Raw genomic sequence first — 23638 nt, forward strand, 5'->3', positions numbered from 1 at the left:
AAAATATTTTTTTAATATATTTTTAAATTAAAAAAACTTGAAAAATAATTGTTATAACTACGCCCTTATTTATATATTATAGAGACATAAACCCAACAAGTAAACAATTTGTACACTGCAAACTCAATGCTCTTCCTCCTAAGTTTTAGCATACCTCGAGACACCGGATAAGAGTAGCGATCCAAAGTCCAAACCGGCCCACTGCCCACATTAGAGGAGGGGCCACAAGGCAAAAACAACCGTTCGAACGGCAACTCTCACCTCCTCTGTATGTTTTTAGCCATTTCTGTAATATCTGCCGCCACTAATAGACAATCATAAATGGACGGTATGGCCTTAAAATTCCCTTCTTTCAAATTCCTAAACCCTAACACCTCCACCATTCGAAGCCCACCTCTTCTCCGCAAATTCTCCTCCTCCTCTTCCTCACTTCCCGTATCAGCATCGAGTACTACTCTCAGAGAAGCGGGCCCGGCTTCCAACTCCGTTTCACTCGGTCAGTTAACCCGACCCGACTTCCCCATCCTCCACCAGGTAACTCATAACAACCCCATGTTATTTTATGGTTCTTGTTTATCAAAAACGATTTGCAATTCTGATTTTATCATTCCGTGTGTTTGCAGAAGATAAATAACGGGTCAAATCTTGTTTACTTGGACAACGCAGCTACTTCACAGAAACCAATTTCAGTGTTAAAATCCCTGCAAGATTATTACGAATCTTACAATTCCAATGTTCATCGAGGAATTCATTACTTAAGGTACCCAAAAAAATTAAATTTTGTCATTTTCTCTCTCTCCAAATTTTGGTGTTTTATGGTGATTTTAATTGAAAATGTGTACTTATTAAAAAAAAAAAACAAATTTGGGGAATTGTAGTGCAAAGGCAACAGAAAAATATGAACAGGCGAGGGAGAAAATTGCAGCATTTATAAACGCAGAAGAATCTAGGGAGATTGTATTTACCAGAAATGCCACTGAAGCTATTAATTTGGTTGCTTATACTTGGGGGTTTGCAAATTTAAAATCAGGAGATGAGGTGGGCGCTTCTTTCTAGCAGTTTCCTGTTGTTCAATTTTCTGCGTTCGGTTATGCTCTCTTCAATTCTAACGAGGCGTCCAATTAGGCACTTACATAGTATTGTGTGTGTGTTTAGGTTTTATTGACCATCGCGGAACACCATAGTGCGATTGTTCCATGGCAATTTGTGGCTCAGAAGACCGGAGCTGTTTTGAAGTTTGTTAATTTAAATGAGGATGAAGTTCCGGATGTACTTCAGTTGAAAGAAATGATTTCTAGAAAGACAAAACTTGTTGTGGTGCACCATATATCAAATACACTCGGTATGTTTGTCCGCCTCATATCTGCATTCTCATAGACCATGTTTGAAATTGTGAGTGATTTTGCTCATGAACAAATAGGAATTGGTTTTTCTAAATTTTAGTGCATGATATGAAATTCTCTTTTGCCTATTCAGCAGTCCAATTTGACCAAGATGTAATATCCATATGGACCATCATGAATAAGAGGAATGGTTACTTCTAGTAAAATCTTTGAAGGATATTGGTGAAATTTTGCTTAACACAATAGTCTTTTAGCTGTATACCGAACTGAGCTTTTATGCCACAACATGATTTTGATTAGCTGCTGATGTGGTTTCAAATACTTGTTTAAAATGCCATGAAATATATAATGGGATTGCTTCTGTTTTTACACAGTTTGACAACCAGCTAGTGTGTATTTCATATGCAATATTGGGCTAGAATGCATAGACCCTCCTTAAACTTTCACCTATTTTGATTGACCCCCACCCACCCACACACACATGTATATTTGTTTTGACTTTAATACACGAATTATGGGGTGTTTGGATTGGGACACCCTCTGTTAGGCTTTGGCCAAAACTTGCAGTGATACTACCACTGAATGAAATGTCTCATCGCCGCAAGTCATCCATACTAATCTTGGACCCTGCTACCACCAGATTTGGGTGTTTTAAGGTTTGAAATTTGGATCTAAAAATTTAAACTTAAATTCTTGTGTCTGATTTGAGCTTGAAAATGGTTTTTGATATTGGAATGTTATTTATGAGGTTGAAAGGAATTTTTGGGGGTCTTTTGGGGTGATTTGGTGGCTAGAATGGTGAAGTTCCTGGTCTGAAGATGGATTGAGGTGTTCCAATCCAAATGTGCTATAGTTCATGTTTTAAAATCTAAACAAAGAAAAGGGTTTCAATCAAAATGGTGGATAGTTCAGGGGGCATTAAGTTTTACCCTGCATTATTATATAAGCTCACCCCTCTCCTCCCTCCCTCCTCATCTCCAACGTTCCAGCAGGCATCTTCCTTCTTTGCTTCCCTTCTCTTTCTCCTCACTTTCTAGTAGTTTCATAGTATATGTTTACATTCTTGCAGAATGTGCAAGTGAGAAAAGTATCATTATCCTTTATCATATAAAATTTGACAACATTTTTCATAATGAATGGTCGTAGATCTTGGCCACCTTGTTGATATAAACTTTATTGTCCTTGATTGACTTATATATTTATCTTGGAAAACCTCACACACTGTCATTATACTTGTTGATTTATCATATTGATGTTTGCTTTTATGCACTAATGACACTTTATTACTGTAATAAGGATTTTACATGTCAACTTAATTCAAGTAAGAAAATATACTTGTCTGATGTTAATTGCATTTTCTGTTAGCTGTTTGCAACACATTATGTTTTCCATATCACTATTGTCCATGCCTTTGCAGGTCTTTTAAAGACTTGAACAAGCCACAATATCATGTTTACCTTATGAATCACTCTCCGAGAATCATTACGAAGAAGAAATAGCTAATAACATAGTCCATATAATTTTTTTCTGTAGCTTCTTCTCTTCCTATTGAAGACATAGTCCATTGGGCACATGCTGTTGAGGCAAAAGTTCTTGTAGATGCTTGTCAAAGTGTTCCGCACATGCCGGTCGATGTCCGGGACCTTGATGCTGATTTTCTTGTTGCCTCTTCACACAAGGTTAGGTTATTGCCTTGTACAATGAAATATAAGCTTTAGGCATGTATATAAAGTTAAAGATATAACCATGCTCCAGATGTGTGGGCCTACAGGCGTTGGATTTTTATATGGTAAAAGTGACATCTTGTCTACCATGCCTCCATTTTTGGGTAAGTTACTTTTATAACCTAGAGTTGTTTACGTCCATAGGCCTAGGAAATAAGTTGTATGAAATGATACTTTCAAGCTTGTCTTAATGTTTTGTTTTGCTTTTCATAGGTGGCGGAGAAATGATCTCTGATGTATTTTTGGATCATTCCACATATGCAGAACCTCCATCAAGGTTGGTTAAGTTGTTTACTTGTTGAACAATTGGATCTCATAAATCATTGCAAGGGGCTAAAGGATGTGGTGTGAATTTGCTCCTCTCTTCTCACTTGCTGTCATTCTTGCCTGAACATCTGATTAAAACGAAATTTTTGTACTTATTGTTAGATTTTGTTTCATATTAATGATCTAGTTTCGAATTCACTCTTTTTTACGGATTAGATTTGAGGCTGGAACACCAGCAATTGGAGAAGCAATTGGATTAGGAGCAGCAATCGATTATTTGCAAGGAATTGGCATGCAAAAGATCCATGAGTATGAGGTGAGTTATCGAAACCCAATGGTCATCAAAACAAAATGCTACCAATATTATTAACCATGTTGATTTTACCAACAGATGCGGATTTGAGTTTAAAATAACAAAGCAACATTAAACAAACAGCATTAAATTCAAGGAAAGTAAAACAAAACAAAACAAAGGCCAGTTTAATTAATCCATTACATTAATACACAAACAATTATAATAATACTATTCAGTCTGAAATGATGGGTAATATCTATTCTTTTATCTTGTCTGTTTACCTCTTCTTCTTGTTTTTTGAGGCAGATGGAGTTGGCTAATTATCTATATGAAAACCTCTCTACTGTTCCTAACATACGTATCTATGGCCCAAAACCTTCCAAAGGAGTCAATCGTGCTGCGCTTTGTTCTTTCAATGTGAAGAATATTCACCCCACGGATCTTGCAACTTTTCTTGACCAACAGGTATGAGCACAAATGAGGTCTTCATTACTAGTAAACCTGTCAAGTTCGCATTCTTAAAGATGTTATTGGACCTTTGTCTGTTTACAATGAGCTGTAGAAGATTCTAAAGCCATAAATGCTATATACAATTTGAGAGGTTTTGTGACTGTTCATTGATGAGGAGATTATCTTGATGGAAACTAACACACTTGCCCTCAGCATGGAGTAGCTATCAGATCGGGTCACCACTGTGCTCAACCTCTCCATCGGTATTTAGGAATCAATGCAAGTGCACGTGCCAGCCTCTATTTTTACAACACTAAAGAGGATGTTGATTATTTCATCCACGCACTCAACGACACTGTTAGCTTCTTTGATTCTTTCAAGTAGAGTGGCCTTGCCTTTTAGCTTGCTGCTTATTTTCGAAGCTGTGTCAAGTCTCCAGAGGATTCCGTACACCATATAATGCAACTTTACAGATGCTCTTTTTGTTTCTTTACTAGAGTTCGAGGTCTCCTCTTTAGTTTTGCTTGCCGCTCTATTTTGAGTCTTTTTTTATTATTAAAAAAAAATAAAAATTCCAGCTACAAAAGAGGCTCGTGTGGTTTACATCTTTGGCAATTATTTTGTTATTTCTACCATTAAAAAATGGTTTGTTACATGATAATGTGTACACGTGATGAATCCTTGAGATAAGCTTCTCGAGTGCCAATGGAAGGTGTGTGCATTATCTAGTTTATAGCTCTTTACGATTTTCCATGTCACTTGTTTAACACGTTGCAGGCCATCTATAATGGCAATGCTAATGGAGAAACTATTTCATGAGCGTGATTGATCTTGAATCCACACGTTTTTCCACACTCATTTTATAGTGGATCGGACATGATTTATGCGGGTCTCGTGCAATAATCTCTCATGACGAGGAGGCAACGGTGCTGCATGGAATGCTGCCGCCGTTCCTTTCCCGGAACCAGTACAGAACTTTTTAGAAGAGAACTAGGGATTACAACCTTCTCATTCCAGCAAGACAGTCGTCCACGGTCCAACTATTACTCCACAAATTTATACAAATGTTTTGCTACTATCAATAATGGAAATGGGGAAATCTTAACTTTAATAATAAAAGTCATAAGGGCTGATTGAAACAAATCAAAATTTTAAGTTGAAATTGAGGGACCCCTATGGATCTTAGAGTTCTTTTTTCTTTTTTCTTTTTTTGAAAACAGCACAACTAGCAAAAATAATTAGCAAAAATAATGAGCAAGCTAGTACAACTAAGAAAAAATAAAAAAAAAATAACATAGTTAAGCGGACACACTATTGTCTGGGTGTGTAGATCTTCAAGAATAAAAGTTATGTTTCTGGGTGTGTAGATCTTCAAGAATAAAATAAAATTTTGTGAAGGTTGTATCACTGGGTGCAATGCAACCTTCACAATTTTTAAGTTTCTCCTGCTCCTCCAGTAGCACAGCCATTAAATCTAGGTGAAGGGTACAAATTAATATTCATTCCCATGATAATGGGGTATATATACAAGTCGTGGCTATTTCTATAACTAGTTTGTTTTTGTATTTTTTTTAATAATATTTTTAGATTATTTTAATGTATTTATATAAAAATAAAATTTTAAAAATAAAATTTTAATATATTTTAAATAAAAAATACTTTAAAAAATAATTACTAAAAAAAAACATTAAGTCACAGTCAAAACCACAGTTATTAAACCCGGCCCGGCCCGGCGGGTCGACCCGGGACCTGGTCGACCCGGTGGCTGGACCGGTCCGGGTTTAACAAAAGACCGGCTGTGGCAACAGCCCGGCCAAACCCGGGTGACCCGGTGGGTCGACCCGGGACCCGGGCGAACCCGAATGAGACCCGGTTTTGTTTTGTTTTGTTTTGTTTTGTTTTTCAAATGTGGGATTTGAAACACATTAGTATATATACTCTATGTTCCCAAGAAAAAAAGTCATGTTTTTTCAATGTGGGATAAAAAAACCTTTTGGTTTAAATACTTATACTTAAAAGGATAACATAATATTTTTTCAATGTGGAATTTGAAGCCCTTTCATATATATATACACTATGTTCCCATGAAAAAAACCATGTTTTTTTAATGTGGGATAAAAAACCTTTTGGTTTAAATACTTCAACTTAAAAGGATAACATAATATTTTTTTCAATGTGGGATTTGAAGCCCTTTCATATATATACTCCATGTTCCCATAAAAAAAGTTATGTTTTTTCAATGTGGGATTTGAAACCCATTAATATATATACTCTATGTTTCCAAGGAAAAAGTTATGTTTTTTCAATGTGGGATAAAAAACTTTTTTAGTTTAAATACTTTAACTTAAAAGCTTAACATAATATCTTTTTAATGTGGGATAAAAAACTTTTTAAAATATTCTTTTAAACTTCATAATATGTATAATTTATATTTACATTGATTTTTTCATATGAAATATTAAAACTTTATTTTTTTTTTAATTTTTCTGGGTTGACCCGGGTTGACCCCTGAAACCCGGGACCCGGCTCCTTGGCCGGGTCAACTCCGGGCCGGGTTTAATAACTATGGTCAAAACCTTATCAGAAAAAGCACCGTCGCCACCCGGGTGGCAGCAACAGTGCCGCCACGTCTTGAAGTGACAGCTTACATGTAAGAAACGGTGACTGCTCAGTGCTCACGCAAAAGCATTTTCCACACGTGGTGGAATGAGGAACCAGTAAATCTACTCCTGGCGAGTAATTGACGCGTGTTCGTTGCTCTGTTTGATAGCAGAAAGACGAAGGATTTTTTCAAGTCAAACTACCAAAGTAAACATGATAAGCGTGTTATGTGCTGTACCACGTATCTGCTAATCTTGACCCGTTGCTGCGAAATTAACAAATTCAATGTTATGGTGGTTTGTTAGACAGGGAGTGGTTCTTCTAAATTATTTTTAAAATTTCTACGTATTTATTTCCTAATCAATGAAATAGTCAAAGAAAAATTTTATTTTATTTTCACAAAATTATTTTATTTTATTTGGAATAAAAAATACTTTCTGAAAATTAAAAAAATTCAAAAATATTTTATTATTTACGATTATATCAAATTTGGTTATTTATAGTTTAATTTTTATATATTTTTTTATGATTTTTTTTTCAATTTCATCCCTTATTTTCTTGATTGATATTTGTTTTGTAATTAATTTTTGTTATCTATTAGATTTGGTTCTCATTCTCTTGACTGCTATTTATTTTATTTGAAATAATTTATGAATTTTTTTTTAATTTCTTCATCTTTTAACTTTTTTACCTGTCATATTTGATCTTTATTCTCTTAATTTATATTTATTTTATTTAAAATAATTTAAGAAAGTTAATTTTTTTTTAATTTTATCATTCTTCAATTTTTTAATCCGTCAGATTTAAACCTTATTCTTTTAATAAACTTTAAAAAATTTAAAAATTTATTTTCAACTTATTTATGATAACCAAATAATTAAAATTATTTTTCAATTCATTCTCAATAATAATATAAAAAAAATAAATCAAGTAAAATGTCAAGCAATGCCCATCACCACATATGATAGTGCATGTAGACGGCAAAGGCGTCAATGAGTCTGAAAGCTTTTATCTATAGTTTATAGCTCTGTAGACTTTATCTAACAATTTAATACGCTGCTGGCCATCCATTATTGCCATGGTAGCTAGTGGCGCGACGGTGCTTTCTTGGAAGGCGCCCTCCTTGTGGGAATTATGGATGTGCATCAAGCCAGTAAAACTATCTCATGTTCTTGTTCAAGTCGACGGCCAGGATTGGCATGATACCGTAAAACTTATCATGTATAGTTATTTAACTTATTTATATAAGCGTGATTAAAAAGGAAAAAAAGTTATATATATATATATATATTATTAATATAAATATTATCAAAAAACCATCTTAACTCAATAGCTTAAACTGTTAGGTGAGATTCCAAGATATAATTTATATTATTTTCTAACACATCCTCTCAAGTAAATTGCATAAACTCACTTTATCTTGTGTTTAATTTTTATGAAATAAATGGAGAAGGTGAGATTCGAACTCGTGACCACTTGATTATTAAGGCTCTGATACCATGTCAAAGAATCATCTCAACCCAATAGTTTAAGCTGTTAGATGAGATCTCATGATATGATTTATATTATTTTCTAATAAATATTAGAGTTAGCTTGTGTGTATTTCAACTAATTTCACAGATCCTACACAAGGTTTAAATAGTTGAACTATCTCCGGAGTTATATTTACTAGTAAATACAAGAGATGATTCTAAATATCCTTGCTTGATTTAGAGTATTTGATTGAAAGTTTTGAGAAAATTGATATATTCAAATAACAAAATAAAAAATTATGCATCTGATTAAGAAAACGAAGTGAGATTAGTGTATCAATACCATAACTATCTCTTTATTTATCGAATAGGCTCATGTGTAATTAAATATGTTTAACAATATTAATTTGGTGCTTATGTGGTTAAAAGTAATTTATTCAGGGAAATAAATTTAAAATTACCCCTTGAAAAACTACTATCCTAATTAGTTCAGGTAATAATGAGAGAACAACTTCGACTTTCATACAAGGAATTGTTTATTCTTGTATTTTTAAAAAATAATTTTTTTTATTTTAAATTAATCTTTTAATGTCCGTTGATTTTAAAAATAAAAAATATTAATACATTACAACAAAAATTCAAAAAAAATAACCATTGATACATTTCTGAACACCTTTAAATTTGCTGGGGTTCTTTTCGAGCACAGGTAAGGCTAAAAGGATTCTTAACTTGCAGATAGATTAGGCTTAATGGACTTGATAATAGTTGTATAGGTTAATGGAAAATAAGAAGATGCGTAAAACGAGAGATTTACCAGACACTCCGTTTTTTTATTTTGAAAAAACGATCGAGCAAGAGAGAGAAAAGGGATGAAGTGTTCATAGCATTTCTCGTGTTGATTATGATGGCTATGATGATTCAAATGAATGCTTAGTGATTTGACAGTATACGATGGATCTGGAAATTAATTCAAACTTATCTTTATTTTTTTTTAAAAAAAGTAAAATAATACCGGGAGATATTCATGATTTTGTGTTGAAAATCTAAAAAAAATAAAAATCAATGATAGATATCCATCCACCTCCACCGTTGTCGACGTCTCTTAACCTTTATACCCTCTAGTCTCCGTTGGAGTATGAGTTCCAACGGGTCGGAGTATATCCTCTCGGCCTCCTATCCTGAAAAAGTTAGGTATTCTTACCTACTTCCACCACCACCTCTATGAACGCAAAAGTCCTTCAAAACCCCTTTCCATTCGGAAAAAAATAGTTTTTTAATCTGATTTAATTAGAAAAGAAATCAGTTTTTTCAGTTGGCCTGTATGCATAAACTAAGGACATTGAGGTGGCGGTGTTGCTGCTGCCACAAGCCGGGTGGCTAACAAGGACTAACATAACAGTGACCGCTAGAACAAATCCTCGGTGTTCTTTATGTTCCACACTTCCATGGAGTCAAATAATCATACACTGATTTGCATGTGCTATTCTTCGCAGGCAGTACTCACTCGTTTAATCCCTGAAGAAGATTTTTCAAGTCAAATCGGAAATAATTAACGACTTGCTTGAGGCTGTTGGCAAGTTGCCGGTTTTTTTTAAATAATAATATTTTTTTTATAAAAATTATTTTTAACACAACATATTAAAATAATCGGAAAACATTAAAAAGTTAATTTAAAATAAAAAATTAATTTTAATTTTTTTAAAAAATATTTATGAAAGAGCTCTGCTTAAAATAGCCACATGTCTACTGCATTCAGCGTGAACGGATGAGTAGCAAATAATTTCCAAATAACGTAAAATCTAACCAAACTAGTATCCAAATACGACAACATTATAGCGGAGCTATCAAAAATTGACATCTTCTCCGGCCATCCCATCCTCTCCGGGCACGGATATATATATAATATATGTACCATCAAAGGCTAACCATTATCTTACCAAAAAAATAGAGTTACTCAGTACATATTTACCAAGTACAGACTCTCATTTCCATAAAAGCAGATGACTAAAATAGCCCAATAGGCTGATAGCAGCAGCAGCTGCAGCAGTTGCTCACCCGCGGGTGGCTAGCTGGGCAACGTATGCTGATGGTCCTACCATAAAGCAAGCTTCTTCTATTATCATGAGAGACAAGAAAGATGGCCGTTGACAAAGTTGAACAAACTACAACCATGGATAAGAGGCGGCTGTAATCCAAGCCGTCCATTCCTTTTTCCTCACCACGTCAGTTTTTTCTCTCGCGCGTTTTCCTTTCTCCTTCCTCGCATCTACTCAACAACCGAGACTTTGCATTTCTCCACCGCTTTCGCACCTTAAAACAATCACAAAAAGTCAATTTCTTTCTAAGTCTTTGTTTTCTCTCTTATATAAATCTCTCTCTCTACTCTCTATTTCCTCACACCTCAATTATATTAGAGTTTACTCAGACAACAGAAAAGAAACCGAGGACATGGCGAATTATGCACAGGGAAATGGTGACTTCCCCGCGATTCCGACTCACGGCGGCCAATTCATTCAATACAATATTTTCGGTAATCTTTTTGAAATCACGTCGAAATATCGACCTCCGATCACTCCGATTGGTCGTGGTGCCTACGGCATCGTCTGGTACGTGCTTTTAATCCACCAGTTAATCAATTAGTTTCGGTGTGCTTGGTCTTGGTTTTAATTAGTTTGATTGAAATTAATTAGGATTTTATTTGTTTAATAAAGCTCTGTGTTGAATTCGGAGACGAACGAGATGGTGGCGGTGAAGAAGATAGCCAACGCTTTTGATAATCAAATGGACGCCAAGCGCACCCTTCGTGAGATTAAACTGCTTCGCCATTTGGATCACGAAAACGTGAGTGCCTGGGCTCTTTCCTTTGACTTCTCTGCTTATACTGTTTTCTGTTTGTTTCCTTAATTTAGCACCATAGTAGAAAGGAAATATAAATTTATTATTATTATTATTTCTGCTGCTGCTGCTGCTGCTGATTGTTGTTGTTGTTTGTTGTTTTCACATTACTAAGTCGCCAATTAATATGTTAAAACTTATATAAAAATGCCTTTTTGTGTAAATTTAGGAATCATGATGGAATTTCTTCCGCTACTAATTTTAATAAGCTTGATTATATCCTACAATTTCTACTATAATCTCTCTCCCAGCCAACATTTCATGCATTTTGCTGCTTATAACTTCGTAAATTTGTCTGTGCAACAATTCAAAAGATCATTTACATTTTGGCAATTTTAAAATAATGGAAAATTTAATTAGTCCCAACAAAAGAAAATAAATTGCATTATGGATTCTCACTATCCATACCTGTAGCAAAAGTTGAAGGTCCAATTTTATTAATAACGTGCTTATCCTTGCCCAGTTTCTGGATTTGGAATGTAAAATGTTATCTTGTACTAGAATCAGTTTTCGTGTGCTCTAACCTTTTGAATGCAAAACAGGTTATTGGTATCAGAGATGTCATTCCTCCACCTCTACGCAGAGAATTTACTGATGTCTACATTGCCATGGAACTTATGGACACTGATCTTCACCAAATTATTCGTTCCAACCAAGGTTTGTCAGAGGAGCATTGTCAGGTAATGCATTTCAGTTTTTAGTTTTCGTTGAACTTTGCAATGTCATTCATTAGTCTAATTGATGACACTCATATCTATTTTTTTTCTTTATTTGTACAGTACTTCTTGTATCAGATTCTTCGAGGACTGAAATATATACACTCTGCTAATATTATCCATAGAGATCTCAAACCCAGCAATTTACTGCTAAATGCAAATTGTGACTTGAAGATATGCGATTTTGGTCTAGCTCGGCCAACTTCGGAGAATGAGTTTATGACAGAGTATGTTGTCACCAGATGGTATCGTGCACCTGAGTTGTTGCTCAACTCCTCCGACTATACTGCTGCAATTGATGTGTGGTCTGTAGGTTGCATCTTTATGGAGCTTATGAATAGAAAACCTCTGTTTCCAGGCAAAGATCATGTCCATCAGATGCGCTTATTGACAGAGGTGCGTAAGATGAAAGAGAAACAAGTATTGTTTGCACGTTTTTTACTAATTTGTATGTGGAATATCTCTTGATAATGTTTAGGATCTATAATTATTTTCTATGGTTGAGAGCTTGGAGTATACATCATAACTGTTTTTTTCTTCTTGCTGCTCCAATGGGAAAGGAGTTAACTTCGGCTGCAGCCAAAGTGTTGGAAATTATTACTGCTGCATATGTACTGATTGACTCTCATTATATATACTCTTTATTAATATTTTTGGAATGTGATATATGATCAGGGCTGTTAATCTTGGCTGGCTTTGCATCTATTTGTAACAAATCAGGGTTCTAGTTGATTTTATGTTGTCATATATGTGTGTGTGTGTGTGTATGTTTCAACAGAACTCGATAAGCTTTTCTGCTGGGTTTAATTTGTAGTGTCAATTTTTATTCAAGTTAAGTGCACGTGAAATATTTTTTTATGGTATTTTTGTTCTCTACAGCTTCTTGGCAAACCCACTGAATCTGATCTTGGTTTTGTCCGGAATGAGGATGCGAGAAGATACATCCAGCAACTCGACTCGCATCCCCGTCGGTCATTAGCTGAGCTTTTCCCACTTGTTCACCCTCTGGCCATTGATCTTATAGATAAAATGTTGACATTCGATCCCACTAAAAGAATTACTGGTGAGTTTGGTATCCTCATTTTTATCATCTTCTGAATACATAACTGACTAACAATTTAAAGAATCTCTCATTGAGATGAATATTCTCCATATATGTTGTTAAAGGTCATGAAAGCTTTTTCTACGTTGATGTTGTTAATTAGGTACAAGTAAAATCCACTTGCTAAACATGTTAATTTTTCTCATTATTGGGAGTTCACTTGGTGGGGCATTTGACCTCATTTTGCATGTGTTTAACTTAACCTGGTCTTCCCTGAGCTTGATGATCACAAATATTATTGGAGGAATTTATGCTCCACATGTCATTGTCATTAGATAAGAGACTTCCATCTGTTTATTTCTAAAAGCAAGATTTGTCTGTATCAGTTGAAGAAGCATTGGCTCATCCATACCTTGCAAGATTACATGACATAGCAGATGAACCAGTCTGCTTAGAGCCTTTCTCCTTTGAATTTGAGCAACAACCCTTGGCAGAAGAGCAAATGAAGGATATGATCTATGAGGAGGCTTTAGCACTTAATCCAGAATATGCATGCTAGAGAAGGTATTTGTAATATCCAGTTTTTTATTCATTTATTGATGTTCCATAAGCACTACCAGTCCCGATGTCATTTGATGGAGAGCAAGTTTGAACATGACGCCATGGGATCACAGTCACAGTTGATTAAACAAGATATATCTTCCTTCGATGGTCTTCAGCACTCCTCTGTATCTGAAAATTGATCCTTGGCTTACTAATTGTTCACCCCATCATTTCCACGACCTTTATATTTAATGTTCTCGAGGTGGATCACTTCGCATTTGCAACACTTGTAAACCCTACAACCTTAATCTGACTCAGTTTTTTCTTTTCTTCCTGTCTTTTCTTTATGTCCTTCCTGGTTTAGATCTTTTTAAAGTTTATCTCTTGTAACATGTCTTTGTCTGTTTTCCAATGAAAATCTATTGTTAATGTGATGCATAATTTTTTATCTGGTTGAAAGTAATTCGTACTTAATACGTGGGTTGCCTTTTCTTTTAATGTATAGAATTTTATAAATTAGAATTAATAGAGTGAGGATATGCATCCAATGTAACTGTTGGGAATTTTATTTTAAAACATGGTTAATAAATATATTTAAGGTGAAACTACAAGTGAGATTTATTTGTTTTTAAATTTTAACAAAAAAATATTAATATGATTAAAATAAATTATAGATGAATGAAAAATTAATTTTAAAAAAATTATGATTAATATATTTTTATGAAACCTAAAAACTCAATCTCACATGAAAAAATAAAAACAAGATTTTCTTGCTGTATGACTTAAATAAAATAGGCTTTGAGTTTAAGCTAAACATGTTTGACTTGCGGCCAAGTTTGCATCTAGGTTTGAGTATACTTTAAAATAATTTTTTAGGCTATAAAAAACATATTTTTATCTATTTTTGAACTTGGATTTATATTTATAATTCTTTAGCTTATAAAGATTTTTTTTAACCCATTAGTTTGTCTAACCCATAAATAAAAAGCTTCATAATTAGTCTTTTTCTATGTCAAACAATTTTTCAGCACAAAAATATCATATTTAAAGCTAAGATTGTTATGTTTAATATTTATTTATGATGGGTAATAAAAGCTGATAATAAATGGGATATATTCTGATAATTATTAGAATTAATTATATATAAGTTTTGTTTCCAAAATACATTGTAAAAAGAGGATGAAGAAAGATTTTTTTTGAAAAAAAATTATAGAATTTTTGACACTCTTCTTCTACTCTGTTTTCAGCCTAGTTTCTTTTGTTTTTAAGCTTTGATTCCTCTATGTTTTTCCTCGTACTCTAGAGCCAAGCATCAGTTATTGTAGAGAGAGATTTAAATTAATGTTTTTTTTTTTAAAGTTCATGAACCGTGAATAATTATTAGTCCAAAAATTAATTCTTTTATAGTACAAAAAAAGTTGATCTAAATAGCACATAACTTTTAGATGAGAGAGCATCTACGTAAAATGAAGTTTAAACTTAAACTATACCCACTCAACTCATTATTGAACTTTTTAACTTGAGTTTGAGTTTATTATAAATTAATTTTTTAAACTATATAAGAATTATTTTTTGGCCCATGGACTTGGATTTTGATTTATAATTCTTTCACCCATAAAAGTTTTATTTTTTAAAAACCATTAGTTTATTAAGGACATGAACTAAAAGATTGAATAAATTAGTTTTCTTCTCCATCCACTTGAACTGTTTTCCAGCACATAAAAATTATATTTAAAGCCAAAATTATTAGATTTAATATTATTTTATGGCAGGTAATTAAGGCTAATAATAGAGAGGTTTATTATAATAATTACCAGAATTTCTTCTATATCAATTTTAATTCCAAAATCATTATAAAAGTGTTCTAAACTTGAATTCTTGATACTCTTATTCTCCTATGTTTTTAGCCTAGTTTCTTATGTTTTTAAGCTCAGGTTTCTCTTCTACTTTAGAGTTTAGGATGAGTCTTTGGAGAGTTTTATTTGAATCAAATTTGCTAAAGTTTGTACCTTATTTAAAAATAACTCTCAATAAAGTGATATTATTTGAAACCTGAGAAGATGATTATATATATCTTATTTGCACGTGAAAAATAATAAAATCTTAAAGATAAAAAATTTATACTTGAAAACAATAATGTTTTAATTTAATCATGTTCTAAGTGGTTCGACAAGCAAGTATAATATCAGATATTTTTTGCTTTGTATACATGTTAAAATTGTGTTTTAATTACTTATGCAAGTTCTTATACTTGCCTAATATAGATGCTAGTATTTTTTTTTAATTACAAGTTTAATCTGATATATAATATTGTATGTAAACTTAAACTTCTATACTAACTAATCTAATAGTTTCTGGACAACAGGAACATTTTCTATTGTAATGGTTTTTAAGGAATCATGATTTGCCAATGTGTATAATTTGAATGAAAAAATAATTGATGAAAACCTTTTAATTTAAAATTTATAAAAAATTATTGATAAAATTGATATAAAATATTATTTGATAGAAAATTGAGATAATGGAGGCATTTTTTATGCTTAACCAAGAAAAAAAAACCAGAAATCAGTAAATCACCCACCAAGATAACAACTAGTCATCAAATGTAACATGAACTCAGAAAAAAGATCTAAACATTATAAAGAAAATAGCCAAGGGTGAAAAGTGACAATTGTTATTAATTTTTTGAGAAACATATAATAGATGGAATTTGTACACATATAAATAGTAAGGAAAAAAAAGAGGAGTAAATACTGATATACAAGTATGCCAAACTTTCAGTGATTTGGATGGATAACAATCACTGATTTGTGCTTGAATTTGGCTCTGATATTTTCTCCTTGATTGCGCTGGAGATTGCAAGTTTTGATTCTTGATGAGGACTGATTGTCACTCATAAACATAACCACATCTCATAAAGCAAGGTAAAGAGGACAGATCTCGACTGTAGTTCCTGTCCTAACTAACTTAAAAAACCTTGGAAGATAAACACAGAACCACTGCCTGGCATAGAGGAGGGTGATTTGTATTGAGAGTGGATACTTAGAATTAGAACTTAAGAAGAACAAATGTTTAGACTGGGTTTTAAGCAGAAAATAGGTTACGGTGGAGAGCAGGAATGGCCATGAATGGTTTAGCCATGGCTCTTTACCACGCCTGATTTAGAGTCCATGTTAACCTTCGATCCATCTGGTCCATCTCCACTGAGAACTTTCCAATCAAAACACTGAACCATAGCTGTAACACTACAATTAATCAAACTTGAGGTCATGTTGGTCCCAGGGCACATTCTCCTTCCTCCACCAAAAGGGACGTAAACCTGTAAGTTTTGCCCCTTGGCGTTGTCCTGTTCAGTCAAGAACCTCTCTGGAATAAAATCGTTGGGGTTTTCCAATATCTTTGGATCCCTCATAATAGAGTATGCGTTCATTATCATTGTGATTCCTTTGGGTATATCATATCCTCCAAGTTTGCAATTTTCACCGCATATTCTATCAAATAAAGGCACTGGTGGATTTAGCCTCATTGCTTCCTTAACACATGCTTGAAAATAAGGCAGGTTTGGGATATCTTCTTCATCCACAAGTCTCTCTGTCCCAACAGCTGAATCTATCTCCTCTCTCAGCTTCTTGAACGCGGCAGGATGGTTGACAAGCTCTGCTAAGATCCACAGTATGGCATCTGATGTAGTATTGGTACCTCCTGTGAAAAGATCCTGGGAGAGAGAGAGAGAGACAAAAAAGCGGAAATTAAAAAGGATGCTTAATAAATAAGATTAATTAAATTTTGACAATTCATTCCAAGTATAATTAAAAGAAAGAAAGTATTGATCATCTTGAAAGAGAGATTAACTAATGAAGGACGGAAAGGGATGGCAAATATTTACCAGAAAGAAAGTCTTCATTTGCTTCCTGGTTATCCTTATTTCAGCATTTTTATCATGATACACTTCCAAAAGAATATCCATCAAGTCTTTATTCTCCATGTGAGGACCTTCTCTCTTCGCTTTCTCCTCATGCTCTACCAAGACGTTCTCAAACAATTCATCATACCTTCTGGGCACGTCGGCAATTTTCTTTCTTAAGTACCATATACCTATCCTTTTCAAGGGACCAAACACGCTAAATAAAGCAAGCTTTGCTGCCAGATCAAAGGATTCACCCACCAGCCCTCTACACTTCTCAGCCTGATTATCTTCCCCTGAACACCTAGCACTCATAATCATCCTGCAAGTACTATTGTTTGCTAGTGTTAATACCTCAGCACTCACATTTGCAACCTCATGTTTCTGACCTATCTCCAACATTTTACTCAAAAACCTCACAACTTCTTCGCGTCTAACATTCTTTAACTTCTTCATCTGTCTAGTCCCCAACAATTCTGTGGTACAAATTTTCTTCATGAATTTCCAGTAATCCCCATACGGGGCATTGAAAAAGCTTGTTGAGCTTCCAAATAGTAAATTATCCTCAAAAGGGGATTTTATTCTAGAGGTAAAATGGACATCTAGTGCTTTGAAGATTTCTGTGGCCAGTGGAGCGGATGAGACAAGAACAGCAGGATAAGTGGCCAAGCGGAGATAGAGGAGAGGGCCATATTTATTGTTGAGAGCATGGAATCCTTTGTATGCAACTGGGGTTAATAAATGGAGGTGGCCGATCAAAGGAAGTGTGGGTGGGCTTGGAGGGGGGCAATAACCGGCAGGTTTCTTGCCGGGCCTCTTGAAGATGAATTGAAGGAAGACTGTGATAAACAAGAGGATAAAGATGGCAAGAACATATTGAATGGCAGTCATGGTGTCCGCTTAGTGAAAGCTGGCTAAAAAGCAAATGGGGAGTATGTGTTTTGAACTAATTTAGTTCTTATGTATTTATAGCCAACTCTGCCCTTTCCCCAAGCGTTGCGTGGGCAAGGAAGGATGTATAACGAGTTCTCGGGAGAAAAAAAAAGGTAGATGAATTAGCTTAATTTGGTTTTAAATATTAGATTAAGATTTGATATATTCTCATAATTTTATTGTTTTCAATTTATCTTTAAAAGTAAAATCATTTTCACAGATGAAATCTAATTAATTAATTAAACATATGCAAGTCACATGTTAAATTTTATGAAGAAAAATAACTAACGACATAAATAAATTGAAACGAGGTGTGGTGTTAAGTAAAGTTCTCGTTTAGGTTTCTTAAAACTTCTCTCTTTCCTCTCTTTCTCTCTCGTAACTCTAACAGCCACTTAAAACAAAGACCATAAAATTTGAAAGATCGAACTCTTATTCCTATTTGTTCTTTATATCGTTATTGCTTCGGTGGAGACACCACTCCTGGGAATAAGACTGCTTGAACCAAGCAGAACCATGGAAGAAGACTTTTCAACTGTCAAATTGATCTAGAATTGAACGGTGAAAGCATTGTGGTTAAACTATTCATGATTTGTCTATAGATTTTGTAACTAAGGTCTTCGAAAGAATAGAAGATAATGAAGCTTTCAAGACTAAACCACCAAGTAAGCACTCACTTGAAACTTTCAATTATTTTAATTTCAAACCTCAAACAATACTTTAATTAATTCGAGATGAAGCCGGCAAGATTCTTGCTGGCGCCGAACATATGAATATTCTACTCAATAATCTTGTGATCATACAAGGTGGACAAAAAAACCTCCGAAAGAGATCGATGGTTGGTTTGTTTTGTTTTGTTTCTTGGGATAATGTCGAAGGAGATAAATAAGCTAGTTATATACTAAAAGTAAAGGGAGATCTAGTCAATGGGACGTTACTTCATCTATTTAATTATATTACAGAAGCTTCAAAGGTTCAATCTATCCAAGGAAGGTTAGTTGCTTTTGTTTTGCACGGAGATCTTTAAAGTTGTAAACAAGGAAAGAATGACTAAAAGTATCCTCGGTCTATCGAAACTAATTTCTTCTTTATGTGATGTTCAAGTAATTAGGTTCTTAGCATGTGCTCCGTACGTAGATGTATTATCCAACTATTAAATAATAATGTTTTTTAATAATTTATAATGGGTTTATTTAAATTATTTATAGATAAATATATTTAGCATTTACGAAATTAAAATGTTGGGTTTTAAAATCTGAATAGTTTTGTGTAAGTTTTGATAATTTATAATTAATTGAGAAATCTTGATTGCATTGAAATAAATATTATAAACATAAAATAATTAATAGTTAATATAAACAGTTCTACTATTATCGATTGGTAAAGAATTGGTTATAATTTTTTTGGCCCATAGTTTTCCATCATCATCATCGTAGAGAGTTCGTGACCACACAAGAGTTAATCACAAAAGCCCCACCATCAATTATTGTTCATGACTTCCATTTTTCTTGTATTTTTATGGCTTGTTAGGAGATTCAAAATATATTAAAAAATTCATTTATTTTCATCTAAAAATATCTAAAAAATTTTTTAGCATCTCAATAAATTTATTTATTAACTTAAAACACCTTTAAATAGATCTAAAAACACAAAACTAAACTGAAAAAACTTTTATCAACCTGGCGCCTCAATCTAATTTTTTCTAACAATTCAAGGGCTCAAAACCATCTAAATAGAATTTATGTCATTGAATAAAATTCATTGATGTCAAAATTATTCTTTTTGTTATCACTGTAGACGATAAGTTATTTTGCATCGTGCGAAATTATCAAAAAGTTGCCAATAAGAACACGCAACCGGGGTGTTGCTTTTATATATATATATATATTTCTTCAATTCATCCATGTTAAAATTATCATAATTTATCTAAAAAAAACATGTATTGTGTCATAAAAAGGCCAAGTTAAAAAAATGGAGCGTGGTAATGAGGTAAAAGAGACTTAATTTGAAAATGCCATTCATACCATTATTTCAAATCAATCAAATTTATTTTGTATTTTTTCTGATGTTTTTTTTATTATTAAAAGAAGAGCATAGAACATAAGAGTAACATAAGAGTTGCATTTCTTCATTGAAAAGAAAAAAAGAAAACAAGAAATTACACTAGCAAATCATTTTGTTTTAATGAAATTTTAGTTATTATTTTTTTTACAAAAAAACAATAAATTTTATATAATTAAATAAAAATATCTTTTTCATATGAAATTAAATATTTTAATCTACATCTATTTTTTAATATCTTGACTTCATCGTTAGTTATCATTATTAAAAAATTTAATATTTATTAACACATTTAATTTTTAATCTATTTTAATAGACGGTGAGTACCAAACTAGAAAATAATAAGGCTAGAGAAAAACGGTGTCAATGGGAGACTAGAAGTTGAGCAGTGTAGAGATAAAAGAAGTTTTTATTTTTTATTTTATTTTTAATGAAAGACTAGTCCGCATGTATCAATGGTCATATATATCTCTCTCAAAAAATTATAAGTCATTTCAATAAAATGAAAGACCAGTACGCATCAAGAATGTTTATTGTGGAATTGATATAGGACTCTTTAATTATTAAGCATAATATATATAATATTATTGTTGAGCACCTTTTGACCAATTTAATACTTATTTTACATTGTTTGCTTATTCAAATTCCGGTCATCAATCATATATAAAAGTGTTTGAAAAATAATTAAATCAGGTTTTTTAGATAAAAAAAAATATATTTTTAGTTTATTTTCATATAAAAATATCTAATAAATATCCTTAGCAAATCAATAAACTCATTTATAAACTTAAAATATTTCTAAATAGATTTAAAAATACAAAACTAAACCTAAAAAAAATATTAAAGCTATTTTCAGATGATTGTTTTTAATGAAAGACTATCGATGGTCATATCTCTCTTAAAAAATCAACAAAACTATAAGATATTTCATTAAATTTTCATTACTTTTGGTACAATGGTACTTCAAAGTCAAAAAAATCATCTCTTGTCACTTGATATTCAACTTATAGTAACGCGCGCGCACGTGTCTATATTTTAGAACTTTGTAATGATTTGGTGCAGGGCTGTCCGGTGCCAGTTTGCTCCCAAGAGTTCGTGAGAGGTTATCCACGTCAGCTTGCGAAGCTAATCGGGTAGCTTGCAACGAAGGCACCAAGCAGATGACGTGTCAAGATGACTTTGGTCAACACGTGTAGGAGTCAGCCGCGTGGAATCGTTGCCGGCAAGGCAAAAGAAGGTGTCGCTTGGGTCAACTCTAGGAAATTACTAGTTAAAAAATAAATAAAAAAGGGATGATATTTTAATCATTTAGTCAAGGCTGTGCCGATATTCGTTCTTGAAAAAACCTCACCCTCATGGCATCTCATGCAGGGGCGTACTACAGCAGATATATATAAAAGCCAGCCAAGGGATCTGTTTGTGACTAATGACAGCGGGAAGAAAAATTCTGAAGCTGTTACCTTATGTTTGGCTTATTTTGGCAGCGCTTTTCAACCCCGCAGATGTTAATGACTTGTATTTGTGGTCGTGGTTGTTGTTGTATAAATACTAATAGTCAAATATATTGTGCTCATACCGAAGGTAACGTCTTTATCAATTTCAACTAAGGAGAAAAAACAAAGTAGATATTCTCAAAATAAATCTTTCGAATATCAGTTACTCTCTCTCTCTCTTTTTCCTGTAATTAATACCAATCATTTATTATTCTCAAAACTTATATTTTGATATTTATGATGAGTTTATACCACGTTTTAGGTCATTATTTTCGAATCAATCCCAACCAACTTTCATACACCAGAACTAATTAAATCTTTTCAATTTAATTTTAATTAATTAATGTATTATAAAAAAAATATTCTTCTTACGATATCCCCTAGGTGAGGTCGTGCATTTATTAATGAAGCTAAATCTTTATATGTTTGTTAATGTAATGGTTCATTGCATTCACTTGTTTGGCTGTGATTTTAAAAAAAAAAGAGGAAAAATTACTCTAAAGAGTGTAAAATATATTAAATTATATGATGATTTAGGATGTAAATTGTTATGTGTATAATAAAGTTTAGAATATAAACTATAATTTTCAAAAACATGGAAGGTAAATATAATAATGACTAAATTATATATATAGAATGATTTGAATAGTTCAACAATGATAATTATTTTTCTCTAAATATTTCTGAAAAATAAGATTCGGTTTGGATTTTTTTTATTCTGTTTATTTTTTGTTTTTTAGAGTTATTAGGTGGTTTGAAGAGTTTTTAAGGAGTTTTAGAGGTATTTTTAAATAAAAATATCTTGAAAAAAAAAATTTAGGTAAACCTACCCCCTGATTTTTTCAGCCACCGGGTAGCTGAAATCTGAGCTGTCGCTTTCATGTGAAGATCATGAAAGTGCACATGCTGGGATTTCAATCTATTCTGGTAAGCACAAAAACTAAACAAGGACTGGAAGTTTTTCATAAGAAGATCAGGATCATAGATGGCTCTCCCTTACACGAGGAATGCTTTTCTGGATTCGAATATCTTTCTCAACTTCAGCTCCTGCAAGAAGTTCCAGCATGAATATATGAACATTATGAGCAGATAAGTGGAACTCTGAATAACACAAAATCCAAAACATCTAACCTGTTGCTATGTGTAATAAAAACTGCTTTGAGGGGTCCAACCCAATGATGTTGTAGCATCTTGGTTTCTTGATTTTATCTTTTCCACCTCAAGATCCTGACTCCGTAGGTCCACTGACAGGAACAGATCAAAGCATTGTCATCACCACTGCATCATTGTGCCTATATATGAGCGGCTGCAAGTGCACCGGGAGGGACAACAGAAACAAGATCACCACTCACAACCTGCAGGAAGATGAAGCATAAATGGCTGTAAATAATCCAAGGCTTAGAACTAAAAAGCTAGAAAGGGTTTGAATGCTGACCAAAATGTCATTTGAAGTCAAGTGATGAGCGATGGCCTGAAGAGCACCAGCAATTCCAACATCCTCTGGAACTGCGGCAACCTGCGGCATTATATAGCACCTATAAATTCTACTTTTATTGATAAAAAAATGAATGGCAAAGACTGGAGTACCATGCAGTTAATAACAATCCTGAAATATATGCTAGCATCGGGCATTGATGCTCACGAAATGCAATATGTTGCAGCACAGAGCACATGATGGCAGCTACCATTTGTAGAATAGCAGAAAAAAGAAATGACGTATTTTTGGAGAATAAATACGAACTGCATTTAATAAATGTTATCTTTGGGGCAAAGGAATGATAGTAGTATATATGGCCTCTAGCAGGAAGCTAAAAAACTAAGAAAACAGCAAGTTCCTAACTGATTTGGCCTTGGTCCAAGACCACCGTACGTGTTTGCTTTCAGTTTAACAAAGAATCA

The 23638-nt window shown here is 33.2% G+C and overlaps 3 protein-coding genes across 16 annotated transcripts in view; 2 read left to right on the forward strand and 1 right to left on the reverse strand.

The window, feature by feature from the left end:
- The window catches only part of LOC7475043 (cytochrome P450 705A5), a 97388-nt gene that overhangs the window by 67731 nt on the left and 6019 nt on the right, over nucleotides 1-23638 (reverse strand). The window contains exons 2-3 of one of the 12 annotated variants that reach the window (XM_052455692.1): nucleotides 17235-17443; nucleotides 16668-17063 (exon numbers count right to left, since the gene is read on the reverse strand). The exons of 3 other annotated variants lie outside the window; for them this stretch is intronic. In XM_052455692.1, the coding sequence (XP_052311652.1) occupies nucleotides 16668-17063; nucleotides 17235-17443 (605 nt within the window). Of the gene's footprint in view, nucleotides 1-16370; nucleotides 17064-17234; nucleotides 17444-17627; nucleotides 18256-23638 lie in introns of those variants that run through there. 8 more of the 12 variants (XM_052455700.1, XM_002313243.4, XM_052455690.1 and 5 more) reach the window with 8 other exon arrangements.
- LOC7454888 (cysteine desulfurase 1, chloroplastic) lies at nucleotides 123-4810 on the forward strand. The gene is made up of 10 exons (XM_002313982.4): nucleotides 123-534; nucleotides 624-760; nucleotides 879-1038; nucleotides 1156-1342; nucleotides 2877-3022; nucleotides 3099-3171; nucleotides 3281-3344; nucleotides 3551-3650; nucleotides 3936-4094; nucleotides 4293-4810. The coding sequence occupies exons 1-10, from the start codon at nucleotides 322-324 to the stop codon at nucleotides 4461-4463; spliced, it is 1410 nt and encodes a 469-aa protein (XP_002314018.2). The 5' UTR covers nucleotides 123-321; the 3' UTR covers nucleotides 4464-4810.
- LOC7475044 (mitogen-activated protein kinase 3) lies at nucleotides 10420-13796 on the forward strand. 3 transcript variants are annotated; one of them, XM_024608942.2, is made up of 6 exons: nucleotides 10420-10758; nucleotides 10864-10993; nucleotides 11590-11727; nucleotides 11827-12159; nucleotides 12643-12826; nucleotides 12969-13174. In XM_024608942.2, exons 1-6 carry the CDS (start codon nucleotides 10601-10603, stop codon nucleotides 13142-13144), a joined length of 1119 nt encoding a protein of 372 aa, XP_024464710.1. In that variant the 5' UTR covers nucleotides 10420-10600; the 3' UTR covers nucleotides 13145-13174. The 3 variants fall into 3 exon arrangements, with proteins under 3 accessions (XP_024464710.1, XP_002314017.1, XP_024464711.1); XM_002313981.4 differs by lacking the exon at nucleotides 12969-13174 and adding an exon at nucleotides 13192-13796 and having other exon boundaries at nucleotides 10434-10758; XM_024608943.2 differs by having other exon boundaries at nucleotides 10612-10758; nucleotides 10843-10993; nucleotides 12969-13177.

The sequence above is a fragment of the Populus trichocarpa genome, chromosome 9 (genome assembly GCF_000002775.5).
Source record: "Populus trichocarpa isolate Nisqually-1 chromosome 9, P.trichocarpa_v4.1, whole genome shotgun sequence".
In the NCBI taxonomy this organism is placed as follows: Eukaryota; Viridiplantae; Streptophyta; class Magnoliopsida; order Malpighiales; family Salicaceae; genus Populus; species Populus trichocarpa.

Coding starts and splice junctions, on each gene's coding strand:
- LOC7475044 (XM_024608942.2), top strand. CDS start 10,601: ATGGCGAATTATGCACAGGGAAATGGTGACTTCCCCGCGATTCCGACT. Junction 10,994..11,589: donor GCCATTTGGATCACGAAAAC/GTGAGTGCCTGG, acceptor AATGCAAAACAG/GTTATTGGTATCAGAGATGT. Junction 12,160..12,642: donor AGATGCGCTTATTGACAGAG/GTGCGTAAGATG, acceptor TGTTCTCTACAG/CTTCTTGGCAAACCCACTGA.
- LOC7454888 (XM_002313982.4), top strand. CDS start 322: ATGGACGGTATGGCCTTAAAATTCCCTTCTTTCAAATTCCTAAACCCT. Junction 1,039..1,155: donor ATTTAAAATCAGGAGATGAG/GTGGGCGCTTCT, acceptor GTGTGTGTTTAG/GTTTTATTGACCATCGCGGA. Junction 3,345..3,550: donor TATGCAGAACCTCCATCAAG/GTTGGTTAAGTT, acceptor TTTACGGATTAG/ATTTGAGGCTGGAACACCAG.